Here is a 17,308-nt window from a genome sequence, read left to right as displayed (position 1 = left end):
ATCGAAACAAATGCTAAGGTAAGAACATAATAGTAGCATTCATTTGAGGCATTAACTACTCTTTAGATTTCGTAATACATAGACCTGTAACTTCCAAAATAAAGCATATATTCAAATCAGCTTGCTTTAGTAATTCTGTACGTTAATGAGCATCCAAGAAGAGTCACCGTAAAATCTGTTTGAAGGATTTAACTACTAATATACTCGAACAGTATAAAGATTTTTTACAATGTTTAGTGTATGTTAAACAGTTGTAGTAGGTAATGAGGTTACTTTTCCTGTTACTAATCCCAACTTTTACCACCAGATATTTGTAGTTATCTTTTAGATAACATGATAGTGCAAATTCTCTCTTACCCAATGTTATAATGACAGTAATAATGGAGAATGCATTGGAGCCAAAGGTAGTTAATAGACCATTGCATAGTACCAATAAAAGGACAGGGGAAGGATCACTGGATCAATAAGGCCAATTACACTCAAGCTGGAAATAAAATGGGAAGCTTAGCCCATAAATTATGTACAGCTTACAAGAAGAAGTCTAGTCCAAGGGTCCAGATGAACAGGATAAATAGGTTGCCTGATTTAGTCCTCAGATCAACACACACCAAAAAACATTTTCCATCATCACATGATGGAGTAATAATCTTAAAAGTAAAGATGATGAAATGAAGTCTCCAAATTATTACCTAAAGTGATCCTCAGATTGATGATCTTGCTGCTCCAAATGACTCCAAGTGCGCAAAACGACTTAACTGTGTATGTTTTTCATAATACAGAATCAAAAAAGTTGTACTTACCATTCTACTAGTAAAATGTGTTGATGTAAGCTGCTTCAGGATGGTAATGAAGGATTTCTCTCAGCATCATCTCCCGAATCAATGGTTCTGCCATATTCTCATCGATATCCAGATTAAGAGGAAATTGAGCGGGAAGGTTGCACGTTGGATCATAAAGACTTGATAGGTAAGGGTGGTAGAGAGCTTCTGTAACTGTTATTCTCTTAGAGGGATCAAAAACCAGCATTCGCTGCAATAAATCTATTGCTAAAGGATCAGCCTGAGGGAAGAGAGAAGAAAAGTGAGTTCCTCGCGAAAAAGGTAGTGATCTGATGAATCTTTTAGCCCTTTGGTTATCAATGAAATGAAGATCAGCTTCAGGCTGGCTACCAAGGATATTGAGAATAAGTGTAAGCTGGTTAAGGCACTCAGTTCCTGGGAAGAGAGGCTTCCGTCCAAGGATTTCTGCAAAGATACATCCAACAGACCAGACGTCAATGGATGTTCCATAATTGTCACAGCAAAGAAGGAGCTCTGGTGCACGATACCAACGAGTGACGACATATTCAGTCATAAACTGCCCATTGTCTCTGCTAGTCCTAGCCAGTCCAAAGTCACAAATCTTTAACTCACAGTTAGCGTTCACAAGGAGATTCCCAGGTTTCAAGTCTCGGTGGAGAATGTTAGCTGAATGGAGATACTTCAAGCCACGAAGGAGCTACACAATGACAGGAAAAGTTGTTAGCTAGAGTGCATTAGAACGATTGAGAAAAATATCAAGAAAGGTGCAGTAACAATATCAAGCTTGCTTAATGTAGCATTAGACTTCTGATACACTGATGATTAGTCTCTAGTGACTATGGTACTTTCTTCCATTCATTCATTTGGTACAAACAGACAAGCTGTGCAGATAAGGATGATATTTATGTATCTCAGGTTTAGAAAGATTAGAAGTTTTAAAACCAATAATATACCATCTACCTTTTGCGGAAACTGGTGTTGTTTCATTCTGTAGCCATGAATGCATGATGCACAGTGTGAACTTCAAAAGATACAGATCCAAGACAAGATCAAGCTTTAAAGCAGGATTCATTAAGCAGAAAATATCACCATAGATGCCATATTTTAAACATCATTTGTCTTCATAGATTTTCTTTTACCTTGTACTGAAAAATTATAACTCAGTTTGAGTACTTTCCAGCTTAGTTATATGAAATTGTCCCGCAACTTCCCAAAATTCCATAAGACAAGTGCAAAAGCAGAACAGTCTTTTACCATAATGCATAAATATGAATGTTTAGCACTCTTGAATTCTTGAGATGTCTTCAGTATGAACGAATATATGTACAATTAGAGACGGAATTTTCAAGTGCTGTTTCCGATAGTACATTATAGATCTTTCCAGTATGGTTCATTAACACAAGTACCCAAATGAGATGAAACTAAAAATTTGTTCTGAAAAAATGTTTCAGCAGTGACAACATTCAATTTTACGTACAACTTGTGTAATGTATAAATTACAGAACAAGTAGGAACTACATCAAAGTTTTCAGCCAGCAATTTTCTTAAGTGCCACCTGAAATGTCCATTACAAGTCAAAAGGGCCAAGCTTATTGCACTATATGTTTCATGAAGAGAAAGACATTAAAACAAGATGGAGAAATACGTACGAGCTATTTGTCAGTTGATAACGAAAGGTAGCCAAAAAGGAGAATGATATAGCTAGTTAATTTTTAACAACTTGATATCATTTTGCTCTTTGGTCTGCTAGATACAGGTAAATTGTCAAAAAAATAAAAATAAAAATAAAAACTTCTTGCTAAGGAAGGTTAATTTCTTTTTCTTTCATTCCTCTCTTACCCTCTTCATTTCCCCCTCTAGATATCACTCCTATCAGATAAAATTGAGAATTCGGAATGCAGCCAACAACTAAACTTCAAAAAGATAAAAATTCAATCAAGTGCTCAAGAACTTACCATAAAAGGGAGAACTAGAAAAGTATATACTAAGTTATTAATGTGGAATAAAAGACAATAATGACAACAAACAGAAATGAGTTCACAAGCTAAGGCAATACCTGAAAAAGAAAATACTTGCAATGGTCATTTGATAAAGGCTGCGACGACTTAATAATATGATTAAGATCCGTATCCATCAACTCATAAACCAAATAAATATCCTTGAAACTGCTTCTATGAATGGGCATCATCACATCCTTCAAAGCAATCACATTCTCATGCCTTATATGCCGCAGAAGCTTCAATTCTCTTAGTGTTCTCAGCGCATCAATTCTATTCGAAAACACGTTATTGATCTTCTTGATTGCAACTCTCTCATTAGTCTCCCTATTTACTGAGGAACAAACCACACCATAAGCTCCTCTTCCAATAGGTTTTATTGGAATGTATTTTGTGTCAACTTCAAACACAGTTTGCCACATTGTGTAATAGTGTTTCCCTCGAGGCCTAATTCCATTTGGAGGCTCCACTTGAGTTGCCATTTCTCTGTTATTTTGCATATTCAGAACAGTGTAAAAAAGATTCAATCTTTCAATATCTAGCAACCATTACAATTTATATATTTAACTCCATCTATATACCACCACACAACAACTTGAATAAAGCAACATGTTATGGATCAATAGCTCAGAAAGCAAAGAATAAGAGCAGTAGTAGTAAGCAAAAATAGAGGGAAAAGGGTAGTAGAATATATACTTTGTTTTGTGGCAATTCGATCTTCTTCTGATCCGATGTTCTTTTTGCTGAGATTATTAAATTCAGATATTTGCGCTTTTCTTTACCTTCAATCTTGCACCAATTTCAGAGCAACTTTATTCAGCATTCCCAAAGAAGTAAACCGAAAGTATCATAAATTCTGAGAATTACAGAAGGATCATGCTCGACCCAAGAAACGAGTTGCTTATAATTTTCTCAGGAGCCAAACATGCCCTTCACGCAATCAAAATTTACCAAGATTTTAGGAAACCCACATAGCTCGTTAACATCTGTGATTAATAGTTTGGTAAGCGTAAAATGAAAGCGATATTTTAAAATAGATGTTTGAGTATATTAAATATTAAAAAAAGAAAGAAACAGAGGAGGAGGACAATAAGGGGAATTTGAGGGGGAGAGAAGGACGATTATCTCAAGAACACGACAGCTACCGTATCTGTACAAAACTAGTTCACATTCATGCACAATATAGCACTACAATAAAGAACTCAAATTTAATATCGGTAAATTAATATTACTGGCTTCTAATTTCAAGAGCAGCTTTCATTATTTCTTCCTCTCTCACAATTTATATAACACAATTTTCTTTTTCACGTATTTCAAAACGCCTAACATTTTTATTTCTCAATAAAGCTGACTTTTTAAAATTATTCTAATATTTTTTAATATTACTAATATGATATAATATTCAGGTCTAACATCATCTTATATTTGTGAAATTTTCATCACTTTTAAGAATTCAATTACACTATAATTATTAAAATTTTAAATTATGATGTGATATTTTCCTTTAGTAACTAACTTATCAATATTGTGTTGATATTCTGTTTCAGTTCACTAACATTGGATAAATTAATTTTAATATCTTAAACTTTGTATTTGGTCAAATATAACTGCACTAAACCAGGTGGATGGTGTATTGTTTTACTTGGGTCAAATGAGTGAGTTGGGTGAGATATTTAAGCCGTTAAGCAACTTTTAACCTAAGTGGAGTCTAATGTCTATCCTTTTGGTTGTTGTAATGTAATTAATCAAAGTGAAGGGGATATGCTTATGGGAAGATGCCAAATTAAGTTGAAAAAGGGTTGCTTTGTGGAAAATCAAAGGTTGTGGATGTTTGAAACAAAAGTGGAGAGACATTCCATAATGGGAGTGTGTGCGCTTACGATGACGGTGCTAAGGGCCATTCCGCGTCGAAATGACCCTACTATCCCCCCTAGGCGGCCGCTGCTTTCTACTTGCAGTCGTTAATATGGCCTCCAACTCATTTCTTTTTTCTTCCGAAATATATATTTTTAGTCATCGAATGCAAATAATTTTGGGCGATAAACAAATTTTATGTTTTACCCTTTTCTTTTTCTTCTATTATATGGAGTTACACAAGATATTATAAAAATCTCGAGCTTACCCCTATCTTATGGAGGTATAGTCGTTGTTTCTGATAGACTTTGGCTTACGAAAAGCATCGAAAAATAGTTTAAAAAGAAAAACAATAGTGAAGAAGTCATGTTGAAAATAATGAAGACAAGAATAGTAAGAACATTAAAATAACAAAGCAATAAGATAACCGAAGCAAATAAAATAACATATAGTAATAGAAATCGAAGAATAAGGTAATACGAGAATGATGATAATAATAATAATAATAATAATAATAATATTGATATGGCAAATAAGGAACAGATATAATGTTCCAAACTCGACTATCTGCTAACCTTTTAGCCGAATCCTCGACCTCCATATCCTTCTATCTAGGTTCATGTCATCGATAAATTGAAGATGTGTCATGTCCTGTCTAATCATCTCTTACAATATTTTTTCAGCCTACCTCTACTTCTCCTTAGACCCACCATTGCCAACCTCCCACACCTCCTCAGTGGGGCATCTGTGCATCTCCTCTTCACATGCCCAAACCATTAATATATTTCAGCCTTGCTTTCCTCATCTTGTCTACCACGGATCGGAGGCCACTCCCACCTTATCTCGAATATTTTTATTTCTAATCATATTTCTCCTATTATGTTCACACATTCATTCAGCATCTCATTTCTGCTACTCTCATCTTTTGAGCGTGAGATTTCTCGACTGGTCTTATTTTTAAAAGAGAATGCCATTAATAATAAAATAAAAATATTAGAATTAAAGAGTTTTTAAAATATATAAGGTATCAGTTTTTTTGGATAGATTAGAAATAGTATGAATATCACACAAAAATGAAACGGATAAAATATGTGTCCAGGCAACAGTTTTAAGAGTGAATTACCAATTACCACTTAATGAACAATCCTCCGACTCGTTCCCCCATTTCTTCCGCTCATCATTCACCCTTGAAATCTTTTTTATTTTTCGGTTCTATCTTTCTTAGTGGCATCTGTTCTAATATAAACTAGTGTTAGTACCCGCACGATACGTGAATAATTTGATAAAATATTAATTTTATAAAATTATGATCTAATATATCATATTATTTTAATAAATATTAGTTATATTTTATTATTTAATATAGTGGGCAGAAATATAACAAAATCTAAACAAATTCAAAGGATACACATCATATAGTAATAAATAAATTGTTTGTTCCTTATTTATTCTTATTGTCAAATTAGCAAGTAGTTAATACTATACATTTACTAATGTGAGTTTTTATTAACTTGTCAATTGGCTTAATATTTTGATACTACTCTCTTTTAATATAACATAGATATATATTTTCTTACTCTTGAAATAAAATTATTTTTTTAAACTTATGTTATACTGTACAAAATTCTTCAATTATCTAAATTTATTGATAATTTTTTTGAGTGTTATTTATTTATCTTTTATTTTTTAATCTATTCAAAATATAAATATCATAAAATTATCCTTATCCCCCTTTTTTCATATATTCTTTTGTACTATAATATTTGATTAGTTTTCTCATTTTGTAGTTTACTGAAAATTTAAATAATGTAATATTATTTTACTAAATTATAATTTTTAATTCATCAAAACTATAAAGAGATAAGAATTTTATTATTTTTATAAAAAACCTACCAATATTTTAATAATTATTAATTTGTGTTATATATATATATATATATATATATATATATATATATATATATATATATATATATATATATATATATATATATATATATATATATATATATATATATATATATATATATATATATATATATATGATTATCTTATATATAATATCATAATAGTATCTTTATATTTTTGTTTATTTTTTATAGATAATTATAAGATATTTATATTTATTAATTCAAATAGAGTAACCAATTAATTCAAAATTTAAAATTTAAAATATTATTTAGTTAGAAAGGTAGTTTATTTTGTCTTAACAATGCCACTTGATTTTTTATAGTTATGTCACTTGGCTTAATGAGATTGTTTTTCTTCTACTTTTAATTATAGATAGATATTAGGAAGAAACTACTATCCATTCAATTTGAATTTTTAGATTTTTTAATTATTTTATTCTAAAATAATTTTATAACTTCAACTTGAAAGTACTCCATAATTTGAATGGGTAATTTTTTTCAATTATATATTTTATTTTTTTATTATAGATATGGTTTGTGGGTTCCGAACAGCTATTATAAGATATTTAAATTTATTAATTCAAATAGAGTAACCAATTAATTCAAAATATAAAATTTAAAATATTTTTTAGTTAGAAAGGTAGTTTATTTGTCTTAACAATGCCACTGGGCTTTTTGTAGTTATGCCACTTGGCTTAATGAGATTGATTTTTCTTCTACTTTTAATTATAGATAGATTATAATTTTGAATTCATCAAACTATAAAGAGATAAGTATTTTATTATTTTTATAAAAAACCTACCAATATTTTAATAATTATTAATTTGTGTTATATATATAATATGCTTATCTTTAATATTATATCATAATAGTATATTTATATTTTCATTTTTTATTATAGATAATTATAAGATATTTATATTTATTAATTCAAATACAATAACCAATTAATTCAAAATTTAAAATTCAAAATATGTTTTAGTTAGAAAGGTAGTTTATTTTGTCTTAGCAATGCCACTTGGCTTAATGAGATTGCTTTTTCTTCTACTTTTAATTATAGATAGATTTTTTTTTTTCCGAAACGAAAGAAGGCATTGTCTATTGTGCACGATATATAGTTACCGTTTGACCCAAAATTTAGATCTTGATTTAAACAATTAGATTTTCTAATAGAATAGAGTTAATCTTAGCCAATATTAATATCCAAGAGATTGTTTGACTGATTTTGTAGCAAGATGTCACTAGTATTATTCGAGCAGTAATAAATAGAAACAATAAAGCAATATTCAATGGCCCAAGATTAAGAAGGATAGCATTAAATAGCAATAAATGATAACGTGTAGCATTTATGTAAATAAATACAAGTGAGTCACCCGAAAAGGTAAGATTCTTTGATATTCTCTCTGACAAATATGGATGATGATAAGCCTTAGAATATTCAGATCCTCCTTGGATCGCGGGAGACAAGATGGACACAGATCTAAAGAAAAGGTGTGTTTGGCATGTTAATGATAAAGTAAGAATCTCAATGTATTGTTTTTTTACAAGGAGTGTCTAATCCATTCTATAATTCTTTCTCTTTCTATTTATAAAGGCACATGGACCACAAAAACCTTAATGGTATAGATGGGAGGAATATTCCCGAGAATATTCTCTATAAGGTCTTATTCTTTGCCTTCTGAACCTTAATTTTCTTTCATACTCTCATCTTCTTGTAAACTTCATAACCATGTCTAATCTTCCTTCTAATATTGATGAAGAGATCCACGCCATTCCTTTGGCTGTTGTGTTCCTTGCTCACGGGGAGGACGTTGTCGTCGCTGCTGAGGATGAAGCTCTTCCTTCAGTGGAGGAGATTATTCCTCGTAACCCCGATTCTAGATCTGACTTTCAACAGTTGTCGGATACGATGCCCGAAAAATTTCAATCGTCGATGGCATCTAGACAGTTGGCTGAATTCAAAGCCAAGTTTGGCCTTCCCTACCATGTAGAATTGATCCCCGTAGGTGGGGGGCGAGGTGCATGTTCACCGTCCTGGGTATTGTGCTCTCTATGCCTACCCGTTTACCATTATCTACTCGTTCCCTCTTCTTCCGCTGGTGGAGGAGTTTTGCCGCTATTATGGCATTTTCCCCGCTCAGCTCACTCTTTATGTTTACAAGGTCATCAAGATGCTATCAAAGTTTGTTAAGCTTGCCAGGGTCGAGTCACGGTGCGGCAATTGGTGCATCTGTTCACGCCTAGCTTCTACGTAGAGACAATGTTGAATCTTCGACATCGTGGAGGCAAATGTTTGGTGGTGAAGATAGATGATAAGGGTAGTCGGCAGTTCTGGATTGACTACTTCTTCGTCAAGAATGAGGCCATTACGTCCAATACTGATGGTTTCCCCAAGGCCTGGAACCATACACGCAAGTGTTCGCATTTTTAGCTTTTTTCCTTTCAAGTACTTAATAATCCTTCTTCTCCTGCAGCCACCAGTCGTCCTCCTCACTTGGCAGCACGTCTCATCGACTAGGTTAGGCAGGTTCTCCCCTACACCATGGGGATACGTGATTGGCCGAGCTTCTTTTAGAATTTCAAACCAGCCCTCTCCTCGGCTTGTGCCGTTATAAACTTCTATGCTTCTTCTTTTTTAGGTTCAGTGAAGGGGACTACAAGAAGGAACATGGCGCCCGTGCCCATGTTTAGGATGAGAAGGGATGTTACGCTTTCCACCTCCGCCCCCATCTCGGCTACTGCGCCTTCCGCCTCTGCCCCCATCTCCGATGATGCGCCTGCTCCTTAGACGTTTTCACTCATCGACGAAGATGATGAAGTCTCTCCCTGTGATGGGAACCTAAGGCCCTGTAAAAGGAAGGTTGTGGACGTCGGGGGGTAGGGGAGAATTCCCTTGGCCATCGATTGAGTAGAAGGTGAATTCACGCTTCGAGAGATGGCGACGACACACATTGGAGGCGATGTTGGGGATACCTCAGAGGACCCACAACTGGAAGAGGCTAATGAGGGCGTGCCTTTGATTCCTGAGGGGGAGATGGTCGTGGAGAGGATGCTTGGTAAAGGCTCCTGTATGTGAGGCAAGAGGAGACTTCATCTTCTAGGCCGGCAGTTGATGCTTCCCCGGCCAACGAGGATAAAGGGAAGGACGTCATCGTTGAGGGCGACGAGTCAGGTTCCAACATGAACCTTGACGATCTTAGGATGATTGATGAGGGATTCACTCAGATTGAGGTGAGGATGGAGGGAGGCTCAAGGACCATCACGATCCCAATAGATTGTGATTTGCTGAGAAATATCGAGGAGGTAGTCCCCGCTCTTGGTCCTCCTTGTTCTGACGCTGAGAGTGTGACCCTGAGGGAGATAAATAACAATACCTTGTCAAAGAACATTGACGGTCTTGCTCTCAGGGTAAGTGTGGTTGTTGTTCGTTCTTTTCCCTTTGTCTTAACTCGTTTCTAAGTTTTAACTTTTGCCTTTTCTTTGATTTGCAGACGATCATTCTGGAAATTGAGAGTTGCTCGGAGGGAGAAGAGACGGAAAAAAGTTTATGTGAAATTGAAGGGTAAGTACGAAGAGTACCATGGAAAGTATTGGGACCTTCAAAGGCTTCAAAGGCGGCTTTGCGAGGAGGGCGACATGTCGGCCTTGAGAGAAAAGATGAAGAAGAAATATGAGGAGCTGATGGCGGTCGTGGAGAGATTCAACATCCTCTAGGGAGCATTAAGGAAAAAAGAGTAGGAGCTCGAGCTGAGTAAGGGTGTGGAGGCCCAATGCAGCGATCTTCAGAATCAGTTTGTTCAACTACAAAGCCAGTTGGATGGATGCCAGCTTCAGATTGACACTCTCAGGGGGGAAGTCACCAAGAAGCAACGGATACTCGAGGAGGCGGAGTCCTCTCGATCGGAGGCTCGAAGGGAGAAAACAGTTTTGGAGTTGGCGAACATGGATCTCAGTTCCGAGCGAGACTATATTCTTTCTGCGGCCGAAGCTAAGGAGGTCAGGATCAAGGAGAGAGTTGGGGAATTAGGTAAGGAGAACTCTAAGTTGAATGACCAAGTTGCTGCTCTTGAGGCCGAGAATGCCCAACTGCTTGTGCGGCCCTTGATGAAGTCCACAACACATCTCGATAAGAGATATAATATGGTCGTATGCAATATAAATTACCAAACTATGAGTCGGGGTTGAATCCATAGAGAGTTATAAGGGGTGTTAGAAGTATTATTTGAAGAAAGCGAATGGATTAACTAAATTTTCACTTCCACAAAGAGTTTTGATTTCTACTTCTACTATTACTCTAACAACTGTGAGCTAAGGAAAATAAACTAGAGATGAATGTTTTTGGTGTTTTTCCAAATAGTTTAAAAGCCTAGGGATGTGAACATAACCTAGGTGTTTGCCTAATGGGATAGAGACGTTAATACTTATTTTGTTGATTGGGGTGTATTATAGCTCTCAACTCTACATTAAACACTCAATACCTCTTGGTTAGAGAGTGATTTTCCCAACTAGGCTTTCTAAGCCCAAATGGGTATCAAACAAAATAGTTGATATGAGCTCAAATCGGGTTCTTACTATCTCTAGTTTGAACTCTTTAATTAGGCTAATCGAACTCTAAATTAACCCAATTCCTCGTTAGCCAAGTTATCCTAGACTAGGTCCTTCTTTCTCAAGTAGAGACTAAGTCAAAAAGGCATGAATCAATGTTTGCAACCATTAATTCTAAAATTAAAGCATGAAGTAGACTAAATAATCAACACCCAATCATAAATAAACATTAAATTAAATACCCATAAGGTTTACACACTAGGGTTGGGTCACAACCCTAAAAAGAATCTAGCTACTCATAGCGGGTATTAAAGAAAATAAAGAAGAAAGACGCCAGGACTTGGTCTTTTGCACACCCTCTGAACTTGGAACTATTTGTCAATACAGGCCCAGTTCTGCGGCCGCACAATTCATGTGTGGTCTGCATATTTGTCAAAATCCTATTGGGTTCTTTAGCTTGGTTGTGACCGCAGATGGAATTCTGCGGTCCGCAATTTCTTCTACGGTACACAATTTCTTCTGCGGCCGCAGAAATCCTTCTGCGGACCGCTCTTCTTTGCTTCTGCGCTCTTTATTGCCTTGTACTTTGGAACACTCCTTTTTGAGTCGGATTTCATCATGGGAGACCAAACTTTCAGCATTCCTGCAATTTGCACAATTTTATTAGTTTCGGGAACACAAATTAATACTTTCGGACTAAAACAAAAGTAAAAAGGTTCTAATAAGCAGTCAAAATACCCACTTATTAGCCCTTTACGTCTATTGCCTCCGAGTATCCTAATATTCCTCGAGAGCAGTACGAGCAATGGATCCTCGCTGAAGTCCAACTGGATGTGATCCACAATTTGAATAAGGTGGGCTCCATTTCTGAGGCGGCCCTCGAGGATGCTCGAGTTAAATCTCGTGAGGTCCCGCTTACCTATGACTATAATCATGCCATGCCTCAGCCTGATTCCGAGGAGGATGAGGAAGAGGGTGTGGACCGGCTTATGGATAGTGCTTGGTATGGCTACACTTACGGTCGAGACAAGGATGGAGAGGGCGTCGGAGGCCAGGACGGTGATGGCCACTAGTTTTTGTTTTAACTTCTTGTGTATTTTTGTTGATGTTTTCAAGCACTATTTATTCTGAATATCAAAGTTTGTTTTTGTTTCATATGCACCTTTCTTACCTTTTTTTCTGTACTTGTTTTCTTTGTTGTTATTTTTCTAAGTTGCGATAGCCTTGGTGCTGAGTAGTCATGGGCGGATCGGCCTTTGTTCGAGCTAGTTGAACATACTTTTGAGTTAAATCATGGCCGGGGACCGGCATGTATTGTTCGAGCTGGTCGAGTCATACCTTTAAATGAGTCGCGGCCGAGGGCCGATAGGCATTGGTCGTGTTGGTCGAACTTAACCTTTCATGAGGTCGTGGCCGAGGGCCGATAGGCATTTTTCAAACTTGATCGAACATAACCTTTCATTAGGTCATGGCCGTAGGCCAATAGGTGTTATTTGAACTTTGTCGAACATACCTTTAAATTTGCCGTTGAGGCCGTTTGGGCGTACCTTTGATTAGGTAATGACCGTGGGCTATTAGGAGTTGTTCGAGCTAGTCAAAGTTTCCTTTTACTAGTTTGTGACCGAGGGCCGATAGGTGTTGTTTGAGCTTGGTCGAACTTAACCTTTCATTGAGTTAGGGCCGAGGGCTGATAGGTGTTGTTTGAACTTGGTCGAACTTAACCTTCCATTAAATTATGGCCGAGGGCCGATAGGTGTTTTTTGAACTTAGTCGAACTTAACCTTTCATTGAGTTAGGGCCGAAGGCCGATAGGCATTGTTCGAACTTAACCTTTCATTGAGTTAGGGCTGAGGGCCGACAGGTGTTGTTTGAACTTGGTCGAACTTAGCCTTTCAATAAATTAGGGTCGAGGGCCAGTAGGTGTTGTTCGAGCTTGGTCAAACGTATCATTCAGGAGAGCAGTTTCAATGAACGTTCATTTCTATTATCTTGGCGTCGTTGCTCCGATTACATCATTTTGCCCTTGGGCAAATTTTGGAGAAAATTACAAGTTTTGGGTGTTGGCTGGCATTCTTGTCCCAGTGCCAATATAACTAGTCCCTTTATTGTTTGACTTGGAGAATCTTGAGGAGTCGGGAAATGAAAAATCGGTATGCTTAGTATACCCCAACTCGAAGTGTCCCACTCATAGCCTCGTTAAAACCTCCTTGAGAAAACCCTATTGGGACAAAACTCAAGTGAGGGAAAAAAGAGTACGACTCACAGGGCATTTCTTATTTTTTAGAAGTTGAAGTACTTGAGATAGCTGATATTCCAATTTCTTGGAAGGGGTTTCCCTTCCATGGTTTCCAGTTAGAACGAACCCTTGTCTGCTTTGCATATAATTTTATATGGTCCGTCCCAGTTGGTTACCAACTTGCCTTTTGTGGATCCCTGTTTGCTTGGGTTTTGGCTTTGAGTACGTAGTCCCCAATCTTGAGTAATCGAACCTTTGCCTTTTTGTTGTAATAACGCTCTGCTTGTCATTTCTGAGTGACCAACCTTATGTATGCCATATCTCTTCGCTCTTCGACCTCGTCGAGATCTTGCCTCTTACTCTCGTCATTGATGGTGCCACTTTCATGGGAGTACCTCAGGCTGGGTTCTCTGACTTTGAATGGTATAACTGCTTCTGTTCCGTAGACTAGAGAGTAATGTGCTCGTATTCGGGGTAGTTATGTGTGCCCATAATACCTCTGGGAGTACTTCCAGCCACAGTCCCTTAGCCTCTTCGAGTTTCTTTTTCATGATGTTCAGTATAGACTTATTGGAGGATTTTGCTTGTCCGTTGCCAGCTGGGTGGTAAGGACTTGAAAGTATCCTTTTAATATGCCATTTTTCGAAGAACTCAGTGGTTTTTCTTCCCATGAACTGGAGCCCGTTGTCACAGCTGCCCATTGTCACAGCTTATCTCTTTGGGTAGGCCGAATCTGCAAATGATGTTTTTTCCTATGAAGGCGATTACCTCTTGCTCGCGAACTTGGGCGAATGCTCCTGCTTCTACCCACTTGGAGAAATAGTCAGTTAAAACTAAAAGCAATTTTACGTTACCTCGTCCTGCGAAAGTGGTCCCACGATATCCATTCCCCATTTAATAAAAGGCCACAGAGAAGTGACGGAGTGGAGGTGCTCGCCTGCTTGGTGAATTATTGGGGCATAATTTTGACACTGCTCGCATTTTTTCACGAATCCTAGAGCATCTTTTTTCATGGTAGGCTAATAATACCCGGCCCGTATGAGGCACCTGACGAGTGCTCGGTCACCGGAGTGGCTGCAACAATGACCTTCATGGACTTCCTCAAGGACGCATTGGGTTTGGTTTGCATTTTTCCAAGGGACCGTCGTACGTCCTCTTATATAGGTCATTGTGAAGGAGGACGGTGTCATCTTGCAAATATTTATAATACAATTGTGCCAGTCCCAAGTTAGATTTATAGATTTTACCTCAATAAAGTTTTGATGCCGAGCTGAAGAAGTGAACAACACTCTTATCCCCAGGAGTTATACATTTGGTGGCGGCAGCCAACTTGGCGAGGCCGTCTGGTTTGACGCTCTGATTTTGTGGAATCTGGTCGAGCTGGCACTCGTCAAAACTAGGTAACAATCTGTAGATCTCGGTCTAATATGTTTTCAACCTTTACTCTTTGATTTGGAAAGTCCCAATAACCTGGTTGACTACGAGCTGAGAATCACAATAAAGCTTTAATCGATTTGCTTCGTACTTGAGTTTTAGTCTTAATCCTGCAATTACAGCCTCATACTCAGTCTCGTTGTTAGTAATGTTTGTGCATCTTATGGATTGGTGAATTATCTCACTGGTGGGAACCTCGAGTACGAGTCCCATCCCGGAACCGCATGCATTGGATGCACCATCGGTGTGCAGGACCCAAAGGGCCTGTGTTTGAAGAGAAGCTTGTGTGGCTTCCTTTTTAGTCTTAGGCATTACTTTTGCACTAAATTCTACGACGAAGTTGGCAAGTACTTGCGACTTTATCGGTGTGCGAGGCTGATAAGTGATATCGTGATCACTTAACTCGATGGCCCATTTGGCCAGCCTCCCCGACAACTCGGGTTTGTGTAATATGCTTCTTAATGGAAAAGTGGTGACGACCGAGATAGGTTAGTACTAAAAATAGGGTCTAATCTTTCTTGAAGCTACAACCAGGGCTACGGCTAGTTTCTCGAGGTGAGGGTACCTCGTCTCAGCGTCAACAAGTGTTTTATTGATATAGTAAATTGGAGATTGTGTACCTTTATTTTCTCAAACCTAGACCGCAATTACTGCCACTTCCGAGATGGCGAGGTAAACGAGGAGGCACTCCCTGAGCTCGTGTTATGAGAGCAAGGGTGGTGATGACAAATACGTCTTCAGTTCTTGCAGTGCTTGTACACACTCGGGTGTCCACTCGAGGTCATTATCATTTTTGAGTACGCTAAAATTTCTATGACATCTATCGGACGACCGCGAGATGAATCTGGATAGGGAGGAAATTTGACCGTTGAATCTCTGAACTTGCTTTTTTGTAGTCAATTGTTCTGGTATCCCGTTGATAGCCTTAATTTGATCTGGGTTGACCTCGGTCCCTCGTTGTGATACCATGAAACCAAAAATCTTTCCTGAGGCTACGCCAAACACACATTTCTCGGGGTTTAATTTCATTCGTACTTTCTCAGTATATCGAAAGCTTCCTTTAGGTGGTCGATGTGATCAGATCTGCCTTCAAAGACTTGTCCAACATGTCGTTGATATACACCTCCTTGGTTTTGCCGAGTTGATTTTTGAACATTTTTGTGACCAACCTTTGGTAGGTAGCCCCTGTGTTCTTCAACCCAAATAGCATGACCTTATAACAATATGTTCCCTTATGTGTGATGAACGTGGTTCTCTCTTAGTCCTCTTCCTCCATGAGTATTTGGTTGTAACCCGAGTAGGCATTCAGAAAACTAAACAGCTCGTGTCCGGCCGTTGCGTCGATGAGTTGGTCGATGTGTGGTAGTGGAAATGAATCTCTTGGGCATGCTTTATTCAGGTCTGTGAAGTTCACGCACATCCTCCATTTCCCGTTTTTGTTTTTGACCATCACCACATTGGCGATCCATTTGGGGTACTTCGCCTCCTTGATAAAGCTGTTTGCCAATAACTTCTTTACTTCTTCATGGACGGCCTCATTGATGGAGGGGTTGAACTTTCATCAGACCTGCCTTATTGGGGGGAGAAAGGGTCGACATTCCGCCTGTGTGTGGCGACTTATTTGGGGATGCCTGGCATGTCTGCATGACTAAAGGCAAACAAATCTGTGTTAGTTATTAAGAATTGACTAAATTTATCTGGTTCTCGGAGTTTGCAGTCGATGTAGGCCTCTGGGGTCGATATGATCTAGTTGTACGGGGTCGAGGTCTTCTATGGTTGATTCATCGGCTTCGACCATCTCGGGGGTCCATAATGACTTCCTTGGCTTTGCCTTGTGGCGACCTCGACCCTACTGATTGTTATGCTTCTTTTTCCTCTCTTTTTTTGAGTAATCGTGTTGTCCATAGTGATTCGGTAGCATTCCCGGGATGTACGTTGTTCCCCTCATATGCTGAATATTCTCCAAGGTGTTGGGAATTTGATCCTTGGTATAAGCTTGAGGGGAAGGCTTTCATGGGGTGTATCCATGGTCGTCCCACGATGTCGTTGTATATAGTGTCATGGTCCATGATATGGAATGTCGTCTCTAGAGTTACTCCACCGACGAGGACGGGAAGTTTGATTTCTCCCAAAGTCCGCTCTGCTACATTGTTAAAACCGGTTAGGGTAATATAACGTGCCACTATCTTATCCTCGATTCTCATCTGTGCGAGGACTCGGGGATGGATAATACACGCTCCACTTTTGTCATATTGATGGTGTGAGCTGGTGAAGGGGGATTTGGTGGGCCTGGATATTTTCGACCCTTTGCCAAGATGTTCCTGCCTTTGTCGTAGAGTAGTTCTTTGAGGTGTCCTTGTTGCAGCAAGTTTGCCACCTCTAGCCTCAAGACGATGATATCTTCTTTTTTGTGTCCATGTTCTTGGTGGAACTCACAGAGGGCGTCATCTTTCCTTGTGTTTGGGTCCAACCTCATCTTTGGTGGCCATTTGAATTTTGTTCCGAGGTTCTCGAGAGCGTAGACCACTTCTG

At 38.1% G+C, this 17,308-nt stretch overlaps 1 protein-coding gene across 2 annotated transcripts; it reads right to left on the bottom strand.

Annotated features, from left to right (window-relative positions):
* Nucleotides 1–485: 485 nt before the first annotated feature.
* Nucleotides 486–4,053, bottom strand: LOC104115556 (mitogen-activated protein kinase 7-like). 2 transcript variants are annotated; one of them, XM_070195237.1, is made up of 3 exons: nucleotides 3,580–4,053; nucleotides 2,857–3,283; nucleotides 486–1,497 (listed from the first exon to the last, which is right to left on the bottom strand). In XM_070195237.1, the coding sequence occupies exons 2-3, from the start codon at nucleotides 3,277–3,279 to the stop codon at nucleotides 808–810; spliced, it is 1,113 nt and encodes a 370-aa protein (XP_070051338.1). In that variant the 5' UTR covers nucleotides 3,280–3,283; nucleotides 3,580–4,053; the 3' UTR covers nucleotides 486–807. The 2 variants fall into 2 exon arrangements, with proteins under 2 accessions (XP_070051338.1, XP_009624520.1); XM_009626225.4 differs by having other exon boundaries at nucleotides 3,494–4,051.
* Nucleotides 4,054–17,308: the final 13,255 nt, after the last annotated feature.

The sequence above is a fragment of the Nicotiana tomentosiformis genome, chromosome 2, assembly GCF_000390325.3.
Source record: "Nicotiana tomentosiformis chromosome 2, ASM39032v3, whole genome shotgun sequence".
In the NCBI taxonomy this organism is placed as follows: domain Eukaryota; kingdom Viridiplantae; phylum Streptophyta; class Magnoliopsida; order Solanales; family Solanaceae; genus Nicotiana; species Nicotiana tomentosiformis.
This window is presented reverse-complemented; position numbering and strand designations above follow the sequence as displayed.

Coding starts and splice junctions, on each gene's coding strand:
- LOC104115556 (XM_070195237.1), bottom strand. CDS start 3,279: ATGGCAACTCAAGTGGAGCCTCCAAATGGAATTAGGCCTCGAGGGAAA. Junction 1,498..2,856: donor GCAAGTATTTTCTTTTTCAG/GTATTGCCTTAG, acceptor GTCATTGTGTAG/CTCCTTCGTGGCTTGAAGTA.